The sequence below is a fragment of the Myotis yumanensis genome, unplaced genomic scaffold, assembly GCF_028538775.1.
Source record: "Myotis yumanensis isolate MYYU_CA2020_CCGP unplaced genomic scaffold, mMyoYum1.0.hap1 SCAF_4, whole genome shotgun sequence".
Classification (NCBI taxonomy): Eukaryota; Metazoa; Chordata; class Mammalia; order Chiroptera; family Vespertilionidae; genus Myotis; species Myotis yumanensis.
The window spans coordinates 81,517,647-81,537,923 of record NW_027223755.1 but is presented as its reverse complement, the minus strand read 5'-3'; the positions used below and the strand labels follow the sequence as shown (position 1 = coordinate 81,537,923).

The 20,277-nt window shown below is 48.5% G+C and overlaps 1 protein-coding gene across 3 annotated transcripts in view; it reads right to left on the bottom strand.

Annotated features, from left to right (window-relative positions):
- The window catches only part of HIP1 (huntingtin interacting protein 1), a 137,704-nt gene that overhangs the window by 70,244 nt on the left and 47,183 nt on the right, over window positions 1-20,277 (bottom strand). Inside the window, exon 1 of one of the 3 annotated variants that reach the window (XM_070412763.1) lies at window positions 8,431-8,535. The exons of the other annotated variants lie outside the window; for them this stretch is intronic. Coding sequence (XP_070268864.1) covers window positions 8,431-8,448 — 18 coding nt within the window. The 5' untranslated portion in view covers window positions 8,449-8,535. Of the gene's footprint in view, window positions 1-8,430; window positions 8,536-20,277 lie in introns of those variants that run through there. 3 annotated transcript variants of the gene reach the window in all.

The window sequence follows — 20,277 nt, the reverse complement described above, 5'->3', positions numbered from 1 at the left end:
CTTGAACATGAGAGGAGTCACACTTTTCTGGTAATTGAATTAAACCCAATTCTGCATACTCCATGAACAAAAGTGCTCTGTTGTCCCACCCTCATTCCAGCTGATGTGGCCTGGGTATGGCTGAGAGGGCCTCCTAAAGTGTTGATGGCACCAAGTCCCCCCTGGACCATGGCCAGAGACCTGCTCCGTTGACACTCAGCTCCTTTAATGGAGATTCATTGGAAATAAGAGGCAGCATCTTCCCTCCAACTTCTATGAAATCTGAGAGGAACTGATAAGCTTGCATTACATCCAAAGTTGAATGGACTGTGGCAAGACAGCATAGGGCAGTTTCAGCCAGATCATAAGCTAATAATAGACCAGGAATGGGGGTCCCAGGGTCCACTGGTGGTCAAGGACACCAGCTAGGAAGGACGGGTCTATCCCCCTCAACAATTCTTTTTTTCTCTATTCTTTTTTTTTTTTTTAATGTTAGAAGGAGGGATGGAGGGAGGGGGAGAGACGGAAAGAGGGAGAGATGAAGCGAGGGAGGGAGGGAGGGAGGGAGAGAGGTAAAACATGGATCAGTTGCTTCCTGCAAGTGCCCTGACGGATTGAATCTGCAAACTAGGTATGTGCCCTGACCAGAAATTGAACCCACCACCTCGTAGTGTATGGGAGGACACCCCTGAGCTACCTGGCCAGGGCACTTTAATAATTCTTATCCAAGCATCCTTAGGGCAATTCTGCATACTCCATTCCCTTTTCACCACTTTCCAACATCCTACACAATTTACTCATTTACATTTATCTTTATTATTTTAGCTCCCCATTCTCCTCTCCCCTTCCCCTCCTTACACACACACACACACACACACACACACACACACACACGGGCAGCTCCATAAAGCAAGGAACTTTGGTCACTTTGTTTGGTTCACCTAAGTGCTTTAAACAGCACCTGGTGCATGAAGGGTACTCCATTAATATTTTCTGAATAAATGAATGAATGAAAGGCCTGCAATGTCACCTTCCCCAACCCACCTCCTATACCACTTGGCAGAATTAATTATTCCTACCTGAGTTTCTATAGGACTTTCATTAAATCTCTAATATGGCACTTACCACACTGTATTATTTCTTCCACCTCCTTGAAGGTGGAAGTCTTCAAATGACACCATTTCCTTTGATAGTCTCGGTGCCTGGCATAGGGCCTCAGTGTTTGCTGACTCGGGGCATAACCTCAACATATGTACAGACAAAAGGCATGATCTCCAGAACCCTGGTCAAGACTGCTGGTTCTGACCTCTGAGTTGGTGGGGCTCGGGAGGCAATGATTTGGTAAGACTCCTTTCCAAGGAATCCAGACTGAGAGAACTCCAGAAAGAGACTATTTCAGGTCCCAGAAAATGGGGCTGAACTGAGTACACCCAAGAAAGTCACAGTAGAAAGTTAAAAAAAATGTTCACTTCAAAAAAATTCTGCCCCAACCCACAGTTTGCAGCTCCCACGCTTATTCTGGCACCAGGAGGTGCAAGCCTGTTGGCCAGAATAGTACATCCAAGCCTGACTGTCCCGTGGGGGTGGTCTCAATTACTGCTTCTACTGGACACCTGCTGATTATTTTTAACTTGGGCCTCACACCCTGCTCCCACTCATCTCTCCTCTCATTCCTCTGGCCTTGCTCCTAACAAACCTACTCAACATCCATCTGCCTGCACACAGCACACTCTACTGGAATGTCGTCTCTCATCACTTCATCCATTTATTGTGCACCTACTGTGTGTCAGGTGTTTTCATCAATAAAATCACTGCTCCTCTTCATCAAAACACAGCTTAAACACCTCTTCAGGAAGTACGGAGGCATAAAAAGGTAAGGACCCCCTGTTCTGGCTACTTTGCTAGTCCCCCGTAAACAGGGCCTGCACCTACTCACCGAGCATAAACCACAGGTAGCTCCTGAACACACTGGTGGACTCATGACCGTGTGCTTTTGCATGTGTGATTCCCTCTGCCTGGGATGCCCTTTCTTTCCTTACCCACTGGGGGAACGTCTCTCCCTGTCCTTCAGCTTTCTCAGTGAGGCCCCTTCTCTAGTGCCAGGTCATTAATCTCACCCTTTCCCACACCAGCACACCCCTCAGATGTACTCTGTGCGTTTTACCACATGTACTGTAATCACTATAACTTGTCTGATTGCCCTACCCGACCGAATTCACCCAGCAGATGGGTCATTCTGAAAGAAGGAACGTTCTACCCCATTATCTGAAGTTTTAAAATTTCATTTGTTGCCTAAATGAATGAGCAAAAATATTAATAATTGTAGCAGTGGCTTAGTAAGTCCCTCCCATGTGCCAAGAACTTTAAACAGGCCATCTCAGCCCCTCCCATGTCTGCAGACACCAATCCCTCCGAGAAATGAGGAAGCTGGAGATAGCGAGGTCAACTAACTTGTCCACAGTCCTAGAGCGGCAAGTGGTGGCATCAGGATCTATCTAGCCTCTGGCCTAGGTGACTCCAAAGCCCCTGGTCAGCATCTAGTGGTCTCTGGACACAGAAGATGCTCCCTGATCCTCCATGTGCAGGGATGATGCTGTGGACTCCAGGTGGCTCCCACTCACATGTACAAATAGTCTCCTCCCCTCTAGTCCCATCCACTGGAACCACCTGCAGATCAAAGACACGTTAGGACAGCAGGGAACCTAAAGGAGACAGGAATCTCTTTTTTCTTAAAAGATGTATATCTTTGCTTCTTTGGGCCCCAGACAGCATGACAAATGCTGGAATTCTCTGGCTTAGGGACAGCTGCCAGACCACATGACTGTCTGGCTTTGGACTGGGACCTCTCAGGCAAGAAAGGAGACAAAGGTGGAATGAAAATAGCCCCTGGACGTGCTCTTCAAGAAAATCCCCCGTGTGTGTGTGTGTGTGTGTGTGTGTGTGTGTGTGTGTGTGTTGGGGAGGGGCAGAGAAGCTTAGGGGGAAGTCAGCAGGAAGGAAGGGTCGTCTGTGTGCTGGAACGTCCTAACACCTACCTTTGTCTCTGAACTTAGACCCTGACTAGCAGGATGACTTGGACTGGCCTCTGAGGACACTAATTCTTGCTTCTCAAGGCTGTTTTGAAGGAGAAAATAATCCAGGTGAGAGTGTCCTGTCAATTACAAATGTCTATGTGTCATCTCACTCAATGCATTTCAAGGAAACCTCGGTCTCCCACTCTTGACTCTGAGTCTTTCCATGGATAACTCGGCCACCTGCAGCTCTGGATCCCTAACATCTAAACACCATACCTGGACATAAAGTGGGTATTCAATGTGTCTGAATTGAACTGAACCTCATCTTAGTTAAAATCACTTGCATAAAATCATAGTGGTCAGTGACAATAAGCGATAGCAGTTTTATGGTAAATCAAAACCTTTCTAAGCATTTTTAAAGGAGGCAACTTACAGATTTCCTTCCCCACTGGCACTTGGCTGAGGGCCACGTCATCTATAATTTCTGACCTTACTCCAGGGGCTAGATGGAGAAGGCGGCTGATCGTGATGCTCTGAGTTTTAGAAACTGTGGTAGGTGATGTAAAAAGCCAGGATACGTCAACTCACTTCTCTGGAACTGCTCCCCAGTGTTCAAATGAGCTGCCCTTCACATGAGGCCGGCCATACTAGACCTCAGCCATGAACCCACGGGTCTCTGAGGGCCGTTCCCAAAGCCTGAGCACTGAGCCAGTCTCCAGGTTGGCAAGGAGTCAGAGGCCCTGCTCCTCCAAGTCCCTGAGCAGCACCAGTGACCAGATCTTTCTTTCTCTCTCTCTCTCTCTCTCTCTCTCTCTCTCTCTCTTCAGGGAGTTGGTTTTCCCATAGGATGGCCCTGCTGTGGGAAGTCCTGGCCAGCCAAAATCTGCCACATCTAGAAAACAAATCCCACCTCCCAGAACCACGTGGAGTAGATGCACAATCTCTTCCTCCTGACAGCCCTCAGTGAGTCAGAGAGCAATCGGCCCTCCAGTCTTCGCATGAGGCTGACATCCTCCTTGCCCTCTTCTGGAAATTGTCTAGGCCAGAGACCCCAAACCTTTTTTTTGACTCTAACCACATTTTATTAGGCCAGTCCTTACCTGTGTCTATGTGAGTATACAACCAAAATTAGTTTCATGAACTAATGCTCACCTCCTTACACGGAATACAATTGGATGTTTTCTGATATATTTCACTCTTTCAAATGCTGGCTACAACACACTAGACCAGTGGTTCTCAACCTTCCTAATGTCGCAACCCTTTAATACAGTTCCTCATGTTGTGGTGACCCCCAATTTCATCATTACTGATTGAACATAATTAAAGCATAGTGATTAATCACAAAAACAATATGTAATTGTTTATGTGTCTTCCGATGGTCTTAGGCGACCCCTGTGAAAGGGTCGCTCGACCCCCAAAGGGGTCGCGACCCACAGGTTGAGAACCGCTGCACTAGCCTGATTTTGTAACCCAGAGCTGAAAACGGTGCTCTGGTTTCACCCATGCCATCCATGTCCAGACCCTAAGTGGGAGGACATCCTCCTTTCCACAGCTATTAGCCAATGTGGACTGTGAGGAGAGTCCTTGGCATCATTCTACACTGGGATCTCCCCAGCTTGGTATTTCCTTCTCCCACATCCCAACTCAACCCAGCAAATAAATACACATGCGCGCCAGCAGCCACAGCAGACTGACCTGAATCTTTTTCCTGGCCACCATCGTTATCATTTACCCAGAACATCTGAAACGCCTTTTCTCCACTCTTCCTACCTTCCTGCTGTGTAAGCTAGAGGATCCGAGGGTTCAGGTGACTCAGATTTGAGGGGCAGCAGAGATTCATGAAGAAACCCCAAGTTTTAAAAGTAGCTGTAGGTGATTGAGGAGATCCATGGTCCATCCGGAGACAGGTGTTAATCCTCTCCCCCTAGATCTTCTCCTCTAGGGGACCCAGAGACCAAAGGCCGCCACCCAGCTCATCTTTTTAGATTAGCTATGTCCATCCTAGAATCTGGTCACTGAATCTTTTCCCTTACCCTTTATTTACTTTGTCATCATAGCGTACATTTTGGTGATCAGGAGAACTGGGTACAAGATCTGGTTCCACCACTTATGGAATCCGGGATTTCTACTGGGGGTCCACCACTTTGCTGAACCTCAGTTTTCTTATCTATAAAATGTGGCTTATTGTTTCTGCCCTGCCTTCCTCACAGGATTGTAATAAACATGAACAGATGTGAAAATGCTTTATAAACCGCATAGCACTATGCAGATATAAATTATATAATCTATACATTCTTTTGTAAGAATTGACAGTGTTGACTCTGCTCCCCAAATTAGAGCTCTGCATTCTCTGTGTTCAATAAAGGCATCAACCCCCAAAAGGCACCTGCACTGTACCCCCCCAGGTGCCAGGTTAAACCAGTTCTCCTACCTGATGTCATAAAAAATTCATCAGTCACAGCAGCTGGTGAACCCACTCTCCCCAGTCATTTGCACCTTCATTCAGAAAATAGACATGGGAGAATTGGTCCCAGGAGCAGGCAACTGAAATACATCCTACTCTCAGCTTTTGGCCAATCAAGAAAATAAAGAGGGTGTGTTCGTGAGGGGGGATCAGAGTCATCTTAGATAAGACTTTGTAGACCATCATAATAGCCACCATGTATGGAGGACTTGCTATGCCAGGTCCTATACTGTATAAGAATTCTTCCCAGCCTTCATGAGAATGCTCCAGGCAGGTACAGGCATACCTTGGAGAGATTGAGGATTTGGTTCCAGGTGACCACAATAAAGTGAATTGCACAAATTTTTTGGTTTCCCTGTGCATATAAAAGTTATGTTTATACTGTAGTCTACTAAGTGTGCAATAGCATTATGTCTAAAAAAATGTACATACTTTAATTTAAAAATACCTTATTGCTTAAAAAATACTAACCATTTTCTGAGCCTGTTTGAAAAATGTCGATAGACTTGCTTGGTGTAGGGTTGCCACAAACCTTCAATTTATTAAATAAAAAAATAAAAATAAAAATAAAGGAGCAAAATCTGTGAAGCGCAATAGAATGAGGTATGCCTGTGTTACTCTTCTCACTTTACAGGTGAGGCTAAGAGGTTAAGAAACTTGCTCGAAAGCATGCAGGGAGTTGGGTGAACTATAATTTACGTTTCTCATTCAGCAATAAGCTAAAGAAACCCCCAAGGCTGACTCTGGGCTCTGCCAAATATATGGTGAAAATGCTGGATTTGAGGTCGACCCTGGAGCCAAGGGCCCCCAGAGTGAGGACTTCAAATAGGAGATGGGCTTTAATGATCAGAACAAATAGTAACTTGGGCCTCCTGCAGGAATGGGAAGCAGGTACCAATTCCCCGGGGTGGGTAAGGTTCTCGCTACACAGTCCAGGGTCTGTGCTCTTTACAAAGAGCTGAGGACAATTGTTTCTAGGCTGGGCATTTAGCTGCCCAATAATTAATGAGAATCCAATACCACTTTTGTTGAACCCCAAGCTAAAAGAGGCAATATATGTACCTTTCCTATGCCCAAAATTCTCCAGAATTTACCTAGTACCGCAGGCCAAAGTTGAAACACCTTGGCTGGCTTTCAAGGGCTATCTGGTCGAGCGCAACCATTGATCTCAACATTTCCTAATCTCAAACGTGTCCCAGCCAGAGGTCCTCAGCTTTACCCAATGGGCTCGGCTCATTCCTCTTCCTGGGACTCTCCCAACAGGTGATGCCCCTTGCTGCTCCCAGCAGAGCCAACACCACCCAGCCTTGAAGAGCCAGCCTAGGGCCTGGCCCTCCATTTGAATTCTGCAGCCCAGTCCCTTCTCAGACCTCCACAGCCCGTGGGGCTGTGGCCTTCTGATTAGGGTCTGCATTGATAACTGTTTGGCAGCCACTGGACTAGAGCTGCAGGTCCTCCGTGCCTCCCCCTATAGCCTGAACAGGTGACTCTTTGGTCATGCTAAGACACCTCTAGGAAATGCTGCTGGTCAGCTTTCCACCTCCCCACCCCCACAGCTGCATAGAGTTTTGTTTGTTTGTTTTTTAAGGATAGTTCTAATAGTCACCCAAAGAAAGTGAGCTTTCATGGTTCACACATAGGGAATGGTGGTCCAGACTCTTGGCATTGTCCAAACATGAACAGGTATGCGTCCTCATAGGAAGATGGAGCCAGAGCCCTCACTCCAATCCCAGGGCTGGCACTCCGTCGGTTTGAGACTGGTCTCCAGCCATGGGAAGAAATGACTGTAACCTATCATTTGCTCCCCTTCCTTCTATTCCCCACCCAAGACAGAATCCCAAAGGCCTGGCAGGGCCAGGAGCCTACCTGCCCTTTCCATAGAGATATTTGCTTCAAAAGGGCACTCTTGGAAAACTAGCCTAATTCTGTTCAAGATGAACTCATATTCCAGTTCCTTCCTGTCCCTAAGGTACAGGTAGAACCAGACCCCTCCCCAGACCCAGCTCCTTCCCTCTGAAGCACAGCCCATCATAGTTACCTCTCTAGCCTGACAAGCCCTCAAAGTTTGTAAGGTTGGGGGTGGGGGTGTTACCCTGGTCTAAAGCCAGTGTCAGGGTGGTAGTGATCTCAAGTGCACCCTTAAATCTTCATTCTGAGTAGCAGCCAATCGGGAACCCTGAAAACACCTGCCCCACATCTGCAAGTGGTCCCAGAGACCTCCTCCCTTCAAAGTCCCTTAAATCACATCCTGTTACACCCAGACAACTGATCCTCCACCAACCAACAATGTATTCAGCTCCCACTGTGTTCCTGGGGGGCGGGGGGTGCCCTGAAGGGGGGAATCAGCCCACTCCAGAGAGTTAGATGCTTAAGAGGCAAAGGTGTTTGCTGTTCCTCAGGCCCAGTTAGCTGGCGTCCACAAGTGGTAAATCTAGGACATCCCCCATCTATGACAAGATTCCATTTCTGCCCACTCATCTTCTAGGATGGTTAACGCTTTGGCGCTTCCACACCGCCGTCCCAGGCCACACACCTGTGCCCTCCTGCCCACTGGCTCAGTCCGAAAATCTTTCCATAAATCTCAAATAGGGGCTCTGGAGGGGAGGGGAGGAGAGAGGAGTTCCCTTCCCGCAGCCATGCCCCCCCCCCCCCCCACCCCCGCAGCTGGTTTCCCAATTTGGGGGTGGGGGGAGCTCAACAACCCTCCCCCACTCTCCCCGGAGTACAGGGAGCTCTCCTGGGCAGCCCTGTCGGCAGCGCGGCGGGAAACGGGGAGCCCCATCCCTGCCCGCCAGCCGCCTCCAGAAGCCTGGCCCGACTCCCTTCTCCAGTACGCCTGGAGCTGGGGCCAACAGGCAGGATCAACAATCCAGAAACTTTCAATGGATGAAGCCGACTGGGAGGGGGAAAGAGAGAGGGAAGTTGGGGGTGGCGGGTAGAGGCTCCAGGGCAGAGCCCCTGCTCTTCACTTACCATCTTGCTCACATCCATGACTGAGGCTGCAGGGCGCCCCCCACCCTTTGAGGTCCCGCTTCCCCCACACGCTGCTCCGGGCTAATCCAGCCCCTTTGGTGCCATGCTGCAGGGAGGGCAGCCGGCAGGGCCCCCGCGGACCGGGGAAGGCGGCGGCGGCGGCGGCAGGACCGAGGCTGGACCGGAGAAAGGAAGGGAAGGGGGAGGGGAGGCGGGAGGGGGCGGGGGCCAGGCGCGGAGCCGCAGCGCGCACCGGGGGCGGGGGAGGCGCTGCTGGGCTGGCAGACCCTCGCGGCTAGCCCCCGGTAGCCGGGGAAATCCTGAAATCAGCTGGGGGAGCCCCGATGGGGGTGGCGGGGAGCCCGGAAGGCGGGGAGAACCAATGGACTGATTTCGGGGCCGGAGCCCGCTGCCCGGCGAGCGGCGAGGATGTGATTTGAATAACAAAAGGTCGCTTCGCGCCCCCCCCCCCCGCCCCTACCCCCCAGCCCAGCGGCGGGGAACACCAGCCAGAGCGTGGCCACGGGGTCCTCCAGGAAGTGTGAGTGTATGTGTGAATGTGCGTGCGCGCGCGTGAGTGTGTGTGTGTGTGTGTGTGCGCGCGCGTTTGGTGGTGGGATCAGTGGGACTCAGGAAGTGAGCGGAGAAAAGGCGTCTGGAAAGGAGGGAGAGCTGGGGGGCGCCGCGAGCCGACATTCCAGTGGGGGCAGGGGGTCCGCTCAGCCCCTCCTCACTTGGCTTCACTGGACAAAGGCGAATTCAGAGCCAGTTGCTTGCCTCCTGAGGCTAATCCGGAGGGGACGCCCCGATGAGGCTGGGGTCTGCCAACAGATGGGCGCACTAAGGAAGTGGAACAGGTATCCCCGGGAGGCCCCGAGGTTCCCCGAGAGTAAGCCAGGGCCAGCCTTTTCTGGAGTAAGGGAAACTGGCTTCCAAATGATGTTGGCCCTGAGCGCAGAGCTGCTTTCTCTCAAACTAGAATCCCCAGTCTTCCATTCGTATTCAATGCCTTGTCTGCCTGAAGAGAAATGGGAGGCAGACATTCCTCTCTGCACGGGATGCAGCTGGTGTTGGAAAAGGACTCCTGACAAATGCTCTCTGGGGGCAGACACCAGAAAAAGGCTGGAGGCCCAAGCCTCTGGTTTCAAATCCACAGGCTGCTTCAAATTGTGGACCACATGCTAACCTGACAAGCTCAGGGGAGGCCTGCATGGCGGTCTTGCAAACTCAGAGACCTAAAGTAACCACAAAGGATGGTCTGAAATTAAACTTTAACTAAAAGCAGTTATGGTGGTTACCTACCATAGGCCTGTATCTTCACTGACTTCTACCTTAACCGAGCTTATCTGTCTTTTTGCATCTATGATAACATATCCTTGAAATGTCTGGGAAACTTGTAACTTCCCTTTTTCCGGACCCCTTGGGGCACAACATAATGTGCCTGGGTGTCAAGGACAGATACCACAAATTCCTTCAGTTACCAAGTCACCTGTTGACTGTTGGCTATCCTGCACCCACCTAAGTATGCGTCTATCATTTTACTTTTTATCCAATCCTAGAGGTCCCCCCACCCCCGCTTTGCTTTCTCCCACCTCTCTAATCTATCACCAATGGATTTCATGTAACCCACCTACGTCCCCTCCCTTGATTGCAGTGTATAAAAATAGATGAAAAAAAACGCCATTCTCTGGAGCATTATCCCAATCTGTTGAGATTTTGCAACTGTTGACAGTTTGGCTCAAATAAACTCACAAATATTCTTTACCGGTTCGACTGTTTTTACATTAACAAAATCCTCAGGTGAGGAGGAAAGTTTTGGGCAAAGCTGGGTCAGCAGAGACCTGAGACCACTTACACCAGTGGTTCTCAACCTTGGCTGCACATTAGAATTACCTGGGAATCTTTAAAATCCTGATTTCTGGGCCTCATCCTCTGGAAATTGTTTCTTTGTTATGGGGTGGGGCCACAACATTAGTAACAAAGAAATAGAATTTCCGGAGGATGAGGCCCAGAAATCGGGATTTAAAAAAAAGATTCCCAGGTGATTCTAATGTTCAGCCAAGGTTGAGAACCACTGACTTACACCAACTTTGTGTTACACAACAGGTGAGGATACTGAGGCCCAGAGAAGGGTAGTGATTTGCCCCTGGCAGGGAATGGGGGCAGGAGAAACCTCAATAAGGAGGGTGCAGCCCAAGCCAGTAAGAGCTTCCCATGCTGCCATGGAGCAGCCAGCTTCTAAAATCCTTCCCAATGAACAGGTGATAGAACCCATCCACAATCCGGGGCCTCTGGCCCGTGGCACCAAGGGGCCAAGAAGGCAGCACTGGCTAAGCCCCCCATGCTGACCCAGGGCCGCCGGGCGAACTAGGACGGCCCCTGCTCCTTTACTTCTGAGTTCTCAATCAGGAAATAGGTCTGCCTCCTGGGGAGATGTGAAATATCATGATATAAAAGACATAAAAGCACAAGTACAGGGATGTAAGGGGCTTTCACCGTGGAGGTTATTTTCATTTCTGGGCTCAGGATCCCAGTCAAGGGTCCCTCAGCTTCAGGTAAGGGCTTTCTGGGCCCAGATCTCTGCCTAATCTCGAGAGTGGACTGCAGACTGACTCTCCCACCCCATTGCAGGGCTTCCCCTGTAAGCACAGCTTACACCCTGTGCCCCAGTCAGGGAAGTCACAAGGGCTGCCAGGTCTGCTCGGGTATACTGGGCTCCCATGGAGGTGACACTCAAGCAAGATCAGGGCCAGGTGAACCAGCAGAAGTCACCCAATGCAGAAATGAAGTTTGGATTATCTACTTGATTAAATGTACCACCATCTTAAAAAAAAAAAAAAAGATGGATAGACTTTATATGTTTAAAAAATATTATGAACTCTTAGGCCTGGGGTTCATTAATAGGCCAAGGTTTCTCCATAGATATTGACACTTTAGCTGGCAGAACCCATTTCTCATTGCTAAAATGGATATAGTAACACCACTTCACTAGCAAGTGGTAAGAGACAAATGAAAGAACTTTCCTACACCTTACCTGTAGTCCACTGAATAATGGCCCCCAAAGATAGTAGGTCCTCACCCCCGAACCTGTAAACACTATCTTATATGGCAAAGACTGTGCAGGTCTGATGAAGGATTCTGAGATGGGAAGGTGATCCTGGGTTACCTGGGTAGGCCCTAGATGCAGTCACATGTCTCCCTGTAAGGGATATTTAGCACAGAGAAGAGGTGAGGAAGTGTACCACAGAGGCAGACTGGTGTAATGATGCACCACAAGGTGGGACATGCTGGTAGCCACCAGAAGCTCAAACAGGCAAGAAACGGATTCTCTCCTAGAGCCTCTGAAGGAGTGTGGTCCTGTCAACACCTTGATTTGGGCCCAGTGATACCGATTATAGACTTCTGGCCTCCAGAACTAGAAAAGAATGAATTTCTGCTGTTTAGTCATAAACCTGGTAATTTGTTACAGCAGCCACAGGAAATGAATACATCGTCAGTAAGGGATGGTGTCATGGCTCCAGCCAGGCCCCTGCTTCCGGGCTTCTCTGTAGACTTCCTTGGAGCTGCTCATGTGATGGCAAAAGGCCAGAAGCAGGCCTGTCCTCCCGTTCCATTTAGGGATAGCGCCCTGGCAAATACATGTAAGCATGTATAAGCATGGGGTCACGTAGCACACGCATACACACACAGGGAAGGGGCAAACAGCTTTTCTTTTCTTTTTTTCCCAACTAGCTTTTCTTAAAAGAGCTTGGGCTTCTCTGCTTGGGCTACCCTAGCACCAGGTAGGTCCACCCAGCACATACACATCTCTGGAGGCCTGCCATTCCTACCACTCCTTTTAGGCAGATAGGCTCAGACTTAGAAACGAGGTAATGAGGAGGGGCCTGCCTGAGCATTCCCCATTCTACAGTGGTCGTGCCACAAGGTCTCCTGTAGTCTCGTGACATTTAGGAAAGACATTTCTAGCAGTGCAGGTGGGGAGAGAAGCAACTTGAAACGTGTGATTTCCATCAGGCTGTGGGCCAATCGCTTAGACTGGGGGAGCCTCGTTTGAATAAATGGGGTCAGAAAACGAAAGAGAAACTGGGTCCAAAAATGAGAATGCTGTGGCCCTCCCACTGCTATGCTGTCCTTTCTTCAGCAGCTCCAGAAGCTGTATCCAAACGCCTACTGGGTGTCTCCACCTGGGGGATGGGCTAGGGGTCTCAGTCTCACAGGCTCCTCATACTCAAGTCTGAAGATAAATTTCTTTTCACTGTTTTCACAATCTGGTCTCCTATGTTTTCTGTCCCAACTAATGGTTCCACCTCCACTAGTTGCTCAAGCTAGACACTGCAAAGTCAGCTGAAATTCTTCCATTGACAATCCCGACTCCCACCCCCATTTAATCAGGCCCCCGATTATGCAATTCTGGGAAACAGCTTCCATTCTGTTTCCCCTCCCGATGCTGACTGTTCCTCCGATGGCTAAGATTTTCAACAGCCTCCTAGACTCCCTGCCTCAGTCTCTTCCTAAATAATTCATCTTCCACACATCTAAGTGTGCGTCTCTACTGGCCCACCCCAAATGGGAAACAAACCAACCAACCCTCAAGCTCCTTACTAATCTGGCCACATCTCCCTCTATGCTAGTCCACCTTCTCCCACTCGTCCTCCATCAGTGAGATTCTGGCCCATCAAACTGTCATGAGTACTCAGGATGCTCCTGGAATGCCTTTCCCATTTCCTCAACATGGGAGATTCTTCCTCACCCTTCAGGGTCATCTCCTCTGCGAGGCCATCCCTGACCCCTCCAGACACAGCTAGTCACATGGGAGTCCCTCTTACAATGGAGAGCTCCTGGATACAGCCTGCAATACCCTGGTAAGGGATGGTCCCTGCCCTGGGTACTCCCTACTTACCTGTGAGCTCCCTCAGGTAGAAGCTGGGCCTCCTGGCCTTGCATCCTAAGTGTCCTTCCCTTTACTTACTTACCTGCCCCAGGGCTCTCTCCGGTCCGAATTCCATAACCACATCACTACATTACTGCATTACTGCGCTACTCTTAACATCAACCTAAAAGTACAGAAAGGACTCAGGAGGCCTATATGAAGGTTTAGTGATCTGGTAGAGGGTGACGCCTACTGGAGAACTGTTGATTCTGTAGCCTCACGCTATAAATACCACACAGCTGACAGGCTCAGGGCTGGGCCTTATAGAGTATTCAGAAGCTTGAGATTCCATTAATTTCCAGGAACAAAGGTTTAAACTAAATAATACTCCCAACGAAGGGCCTTATATAATGTATGTTGCTATGCTACCACTAACAATAAGCATATGAAATGCCCCTTTGTCCATTATCTCATTTGATCCTTAAAAAATTGGGTAAGACAGATAGAATGGGTATTATCACAACACTATTTTACAGGTGAGGTGTTATAGAGGAAAGAGTATGCAACTGAAAGCCAGGGAAGGCACTGAGGTGGGGAGGGGAGGTCCATCAGTTTTTGAGCTTTGCCTATAGTATTTTAATATTTTATAAGGAATGTGTGAAGAAATATTATTACTTGCATAATAACGATGAATATTAAAGAAGAAAGTGTAGGCTCTGGGGTCAGACAGACCTCAAGTTAAATTCTTGCTGCATTACTTTTTTGATATGGGCATCTTTACCTCTCTGAATTTGTTTTCTTACCTGAAAAGCAAGGCTAATAAATATTTATACCTCACAGGGTTGCTGTGAGAACTAAGGAAACCAATGTATAAAAAGCACATGGCACAGTGGGAGGCTGGCCCCAGGCTTGGCTCAACATACTCATCTCTCACTTACTTGGTCCTTGAGAAGTTCTGGATAATTTTTTTAAAAGCTTATACAATAAGAAAATAGGATTAAAAGCCAAGGATAACAGTAGTCCTTCTGATTAAAATGACAGTAAATAAGTAGTGTTATAGGGGAAAAAAGTAAGCAAAGCCATTGATCCAGCTGAGCAGCAGACAATCACTAGCTGAGTGACCCCTAATCTTCCCAGGGGAAGCTCCTGCGAACAGAGCCTGGGCCAGGGGGAGAGAGATCCCAGCGTGGGCTGTGATCCTGGTGGCTCCATCACGGAGTATTCCCACTGGGCTTTCCTTCTACAGAATGTGGCCTGAATTTTCAATGAGTCGCTTTGACTCCAATGGGAAAAGCCTCCTGCTGTCTCCCTGTGGGGCATGAATACACCTAGAAGTTGAAAAAGATAGCACTCTGAAGAAACTCAGTAGGTCCTAGACCTCAAGTGTATCTCAATACCTGAAGGGTACAGTGCCACGTGGCAAGTTGGGAGGTGGGTGCTGTTGATGGGAGAGAGGACGTTATTCATGCTATAAATAGTAATAACTAGTAGCGTTTATTGAGTTCTTACCACATGCCAGGCACTATATAAGCACTTTGTAAGTATTAGTTTTTAGTCCCCACAACAACCCTGTATGCTAAGTGTTACTGTTATCATCCTTATTTTACAGATAAGGAACCAAGACCCAGAAAGGTTAAGGGACTTTCCCAGGACCCCACAGCTAACAGGCCGACAGTGTATCCCAGAGTCCTCACTCACAGCCCCTACAATGGGTGTATGCTGAGCCACTCTATACAGTGTCCCTAGCACCTGGCCCTGCCCTGCCCGTGTGATACCTGTCTTCACCGGGGTTGGCAGGAGTTTAAACTGCTATTATTAGCGTGGATTTTTGTTTATGGGGTTGGTTTTCTTAATTCTTCTAAAACCTTGTGAATAACTGTGAGTAAAATGAATTCGGCTGCCTTCTCTTCCTTCCCCTAAGTGATCAGCATAAATTCCCAGAGCCAGAGACTAGGCACTTGGACTTCAATCCCATTCCTCCCCGCTGCACCGTGAGTGCTGCCATATGGGCTTACCTGCTGTGGGTGTGCAGGAAGAAACCCGAAGAAATGAATCCTTAAGTAGTTTACACATTTCCCCTGAACACAGTTTTCATCATGAACACCCTAAAGAGGCCTATGTTTTAGGGATATCTGGCATTGTCCCAGGTATCCCAAATTATGAAGCGGAAGTTAAAATAAATACAGGCAAATCTATTTTTATTGTGCTTTGCTTTTATTGTGCTCCACAGATGTTACATTTTTTTTACAAATTGAAGGCAAGACCCTCCACCAGCAAAGAGATTACAACTCACTTTATTGCAATACTTGTTTTATTGCAGCGGCCAGGGCCCAACCCCCCAATATCCCTGAGGCATGCCCGCGCTGACTATTAAACATCAGGTAGAAAGAAAATGATGGCAGCTTAGGCAGGAAGCTATCAGCTATGAACGAGATACTAGGACATGACTGAGAAATTCCCATAGCCAGAGGGGAATGAAGTGAAGTAAAAGACAAGCAGAGAATACATATGGGAGACTCTAGAGTGTAGTTTAGTGCTAGCACGGAGAGTGAACTGCTCAGGCCAGGCCCAGGAGAAGGCAGTGGAGCTCTCAAAAGATGGGTCATTTTGCTGTCTATGAGCTAAGGGGAACTTTTGTTTTTAACCTCTTTTGGAGCGTAAGTACAACTTTCAAAATGATCCTTTCTTTCCCTTCAATATTTATAAAGGACACTTTTTAGTTAAGTCAGAGAAAAGCACTTTTTGAATGCTTCTAGCCCTAGGAGTGTGACTTAAATCGTCGTCATCATCATCATCATCATCATCATCACAGCAGCCCTGAACATTATTACTCAGTCTCTGTTAGATAGGACACAGTGTCAGGTATGGCAGTGCCTACCTCTGAATTTGAGAAACCAGAAGTTAAAGAGCAAGGCAGAGGGTGGCAGAAAATGGAGGCCGTTATACCAGGATGGCTCTGCACTCCGGCTGCACACTGCAGTCACCGGGCAGCCTGGTCCTTCCCCAGGGGTGCTGATATAACGGGCCGGGCTCAGCCTGGGAATCCAAATTGTAAAGCTAATGTGTAGCCAAGACTGGGAACAACTGAAATCGTCGTTAGGGCTCAGGAACCCTGGCCCCGGTCCCGGCTGTGACGGAGGGTGGGTGAGACAGGAAGTGTGGCACTTCCCTTGCCACTTCTCCCGCACTGGGAATTTCCAAGCTCCCACCTGGAATTTTCCATCTCTTGGCCAAAGACTCAGCGTAAGCGGAGACCTCTTTGCGCCTGGTGATTTCTCTTCCCTCTTTACACTGCCATCCCCACCCCCATATTAAACACAGGTATCTATGGACCCTTTCCATACATTTGACACCACAGGGAAAGAGAGACCCCAGGTATGGCTGAGCTACATGGAAACACCCAGCATAGCGCCAGAACCCATATCCATTCTGCAGGTCAACCATGCTGAGGGAGAAATGTGGCCTGGTGGCTACTTTTTAGCTGGAAGGTTCTGGGAATCAAAGACCTAATGGATTTCTAAAGCCTCTCCAGGCAGTCTGTGGGTGGGTCGGGGGGGGGGGGGGGGGGGGTCGGGTAAAGGGGCCAGTTAGAGGCACCGAGACAGATAGAAACCACTCAGCCAAGTCCCTGAGTCAGCAGACAGCTGGAAACCTCGGCTCAGGGGCCCAGGCTGCCAGAGCTCCCTGCCTCTGCCCGCCCGGTTCCTCCCCGGAGGCAGGAATTTTGGGCACCCTCAAATGGCCAAGCCCAGAAGCTGCCAGCCTCTCATTTGGAGAGGTTTTTCCATTGCCTCTCCCCAGGTAGACAAGTCCAGGAATCTGTCTGTACCGTTTCTAATAAGCAAAGACCTGTTCCAGGGGCGTGGACCAGAGCAAGAGACATCAACTCAGATGTCTGTAGTGACCAAGGGTCAGCATTTCCGTCCTGGATAGGGCGGCAGTCAGGCTAATTCCATGTTATTACAGCCTTACAGGAAGCCAGCCTGGCCCAGCTGTCAACCAGCAGCAATTTATGGGCCTTCGGGGCAGAGGGAGGGAGAAGACGGAGAAGAAAGGAAAACACAGTCTTCCCCCTCCACTCCCCCCCAAATTGATCCTGAGTTATTTTTAGGTGCTTATTCATCTCACACATTTCTTTTTAAGAGCCACAACATAGGTTCTATACAAACACCATTTAGGCAGCTGCTCACACAGGCAGAATAGGGCAGGGGGGCACCTGTGAGCACTGGGCCTGCATGAGAAGGAAGGAGCGTGAGAGGGTGTTCAAGGACCCTTCTCACAGTAAAAATACCCCAGCATTCTGAAGGCAGAGGTGGGAGGCTGAATGAAGGGAGGCTCCTAAATCAGAATCCACAAGTTCAGGTCCTACCTCCAGCTTTCTCTTGCTGTATGGCTTCGGGCAATTCACTGGGAAAGTCAGATGAGACCCTGGGATGGAACCCTGTGGCTCTGGGCAAGTCATTCAATCTCTCTGTGCCTCAGTTTCCCCATCTACAAAACAAGGCTAGTAAATGTACGTAAAACACTAGAAAATTGCCTAGTATACCTAATATTCTATAAGAGTTAGCTATTGTTTCTATTACAGTACCATATGTTATTACTGTCCATAATAATAATTTAAAATAGTATATTGGAATAGAATCGAGTAGGAAGCCACAGAAGGCCTGAGGTGAAGAAAAAAAAAAAAAAGGTTACAGAATATTGTATTCACAACCCAACACCTGCCGGGAATGAGTATAAAGAGGCTTGGCCTCCATTTTGGTGTGAATGTCGAGACAATTTCTCTCCTATGAATGGGCGACACCCACTCTTGGAGTGTTAAAGAAGTTCATGAAAATGGAAGCTGACAGCAGGCTTACCGGAGGTGCTCATCCTGCTGTTGACTCTGAAATCACCCCATCCTGGTGTTACGGCTAATTCTGTCCACCGGACTAGGTCACAGGGCGCCCAGATATTTGGCTAAACATTATTTCTGGGTGTGTCTGGAGAGTGTTTCTCTCTGCCTGGCAGAAAAACACACACATGCCTATCACTCTGGGAAGTCTTCCTGGGCAGGTTGTCTCCCCACAGCTGTTTCTTCAGTCTACAGGCCGGCGCTCTATCCACTGAGCCAAACCAGTCAGGGCAGACAGCTCTTTCTGCACATCTGTAGCTGGTGCCATTACTTGGGCCAGATGATGCTTTGAGGGCATGGACCTGGTCTTATTCTAAGCCCAGCCCAGGGCAAACTTCAGGTGAGGCTCTTGAAGCATATGTGCAGGGAAAAATTCCACCATTTCTAAATATACTGGCATCACTAGAGGTGATAATCCTTTTAACAAATGGCAGTCGTAGGGAGGTAAAGTTTATTTCACATTCTAAAGACTGGTAAATGACACATGTAAGTCAATAGCATTCACTACAATACATAAGTTGAACAATAAAGGTTTGGGAGAAAAAACAAACTGTGACCACATTAAGTGGAGGAATTCCCGCCCTTCTGAACCAGGCTGGGGTCACCTCTCCCCTGAGAGCCCCACTGGGAGTGAAGTACTTGATAAAGCTGTTGCCCACAATTGTCAGACCCCCCACACACGTCAGGCCTCACACATGGACTAGTCATGCAATTTGAGGCACCTTACTTTCTGTGAGCCACAGTTTCTCTGTCCATAAAATGGGTATTAAAAAAACCAACAACACAAAAAAACATTGCTTTTACAAGAGGTTCTATTATGAGGATAAGGTGCAAAACAGCAAGTGAAAGTATTTAGGAAACTATTAGTGCTCGTAAAATTTTCTGAGCTTCAAAAGGGTCACTTTATTGCTAAGTCTATTTAATAAATAATAAAATTCATCCTTGTCAGTATAACAGGTTTTATTACAGAGAGTCTCTTGCCAATTCTTGCCCCATCGACCTTTGCTTGACTCCTAAGATCAACTAACGTCCTGGTAAGAACAAGGATTCTAGCTCTACCGTGAATAGATGCATGACCTAGACTGAGGTTCTTACCCTCCCTGGGCCTGTTTTCTGTAGACAATCAAGGGTTGTGGCGCGGATTAAATGGGATGATTGACAGCCAGTGCATGAGATCCATGCTCAGTGGCCCTGATCTCTTGGGCCACCTTGGAGGGCTCCTGGGGGGCAGGGCTCAGTGACCAAACCAGATAAACAGACTTCCTTCTCCCAGTGGGGCCAAAGAGTCACCTGACACCATTCCTAGTTAGATCTGGTGTTGCAGGGAGCCTGGTGACAGTCCTCCCAACCACCCCCACCCAGCCCCAACTCTTGCAAGAAGAGGTGTGGAGACCATGCCTCCCTCATTTTTCCTGGGGGGTAACAGTGGGGGGAGTATCTGGAAAGTTCTCTTTCCTTTTCACACAGAAAGCCCATGAAGGTTCCCCTCATGGAGTTTCAAGCTACTTGACTTATAAAGCACCTGGCCTATTCTTCGTTCTACATTTTAAAATCCATTTTTCTCCTTTAAGGTGGAAACACCTCCTTAAAATACAAGCTCTTCACCAGCATTTCTTGCTGTGCTTTTAGAAAGTCTAGAGTTGGTGCCAAAAGAATAGGAAGGGAGTTGTCTTTTGGGACTTGTTCTTGGACCACTGAGTGATTGATGAGGCCAAGGCCTTTTTTCTCTCTCTTAGTCACAGCCGAATCCCAGTCTCCAGAACAGTGTCTGGCACAGAGCAAGCACTCAATTAATAGTGGTTGAATGTATGAATGAAGGCACACAAGAAATCATGTAACCGAAGTGTCAGGCCCTAGTCTGAGTGCTGGGGCACACGTGGGACTCAGCAACACCTAACATTGGTGGGTGTCTCTGGCTTTTGCACCCAGATCTCATGTTTCAACACCGTGTAGAGCAGGAGTGCAATCACCTTTTACAGATTAGCTAAATGAGACAGAAACTAAGGGCTCATCTATGAAACAGAATTCATGTCTCTTGCCACACTCATTCACCATTAATATGGCTCCAGGCACTTTTCACAGC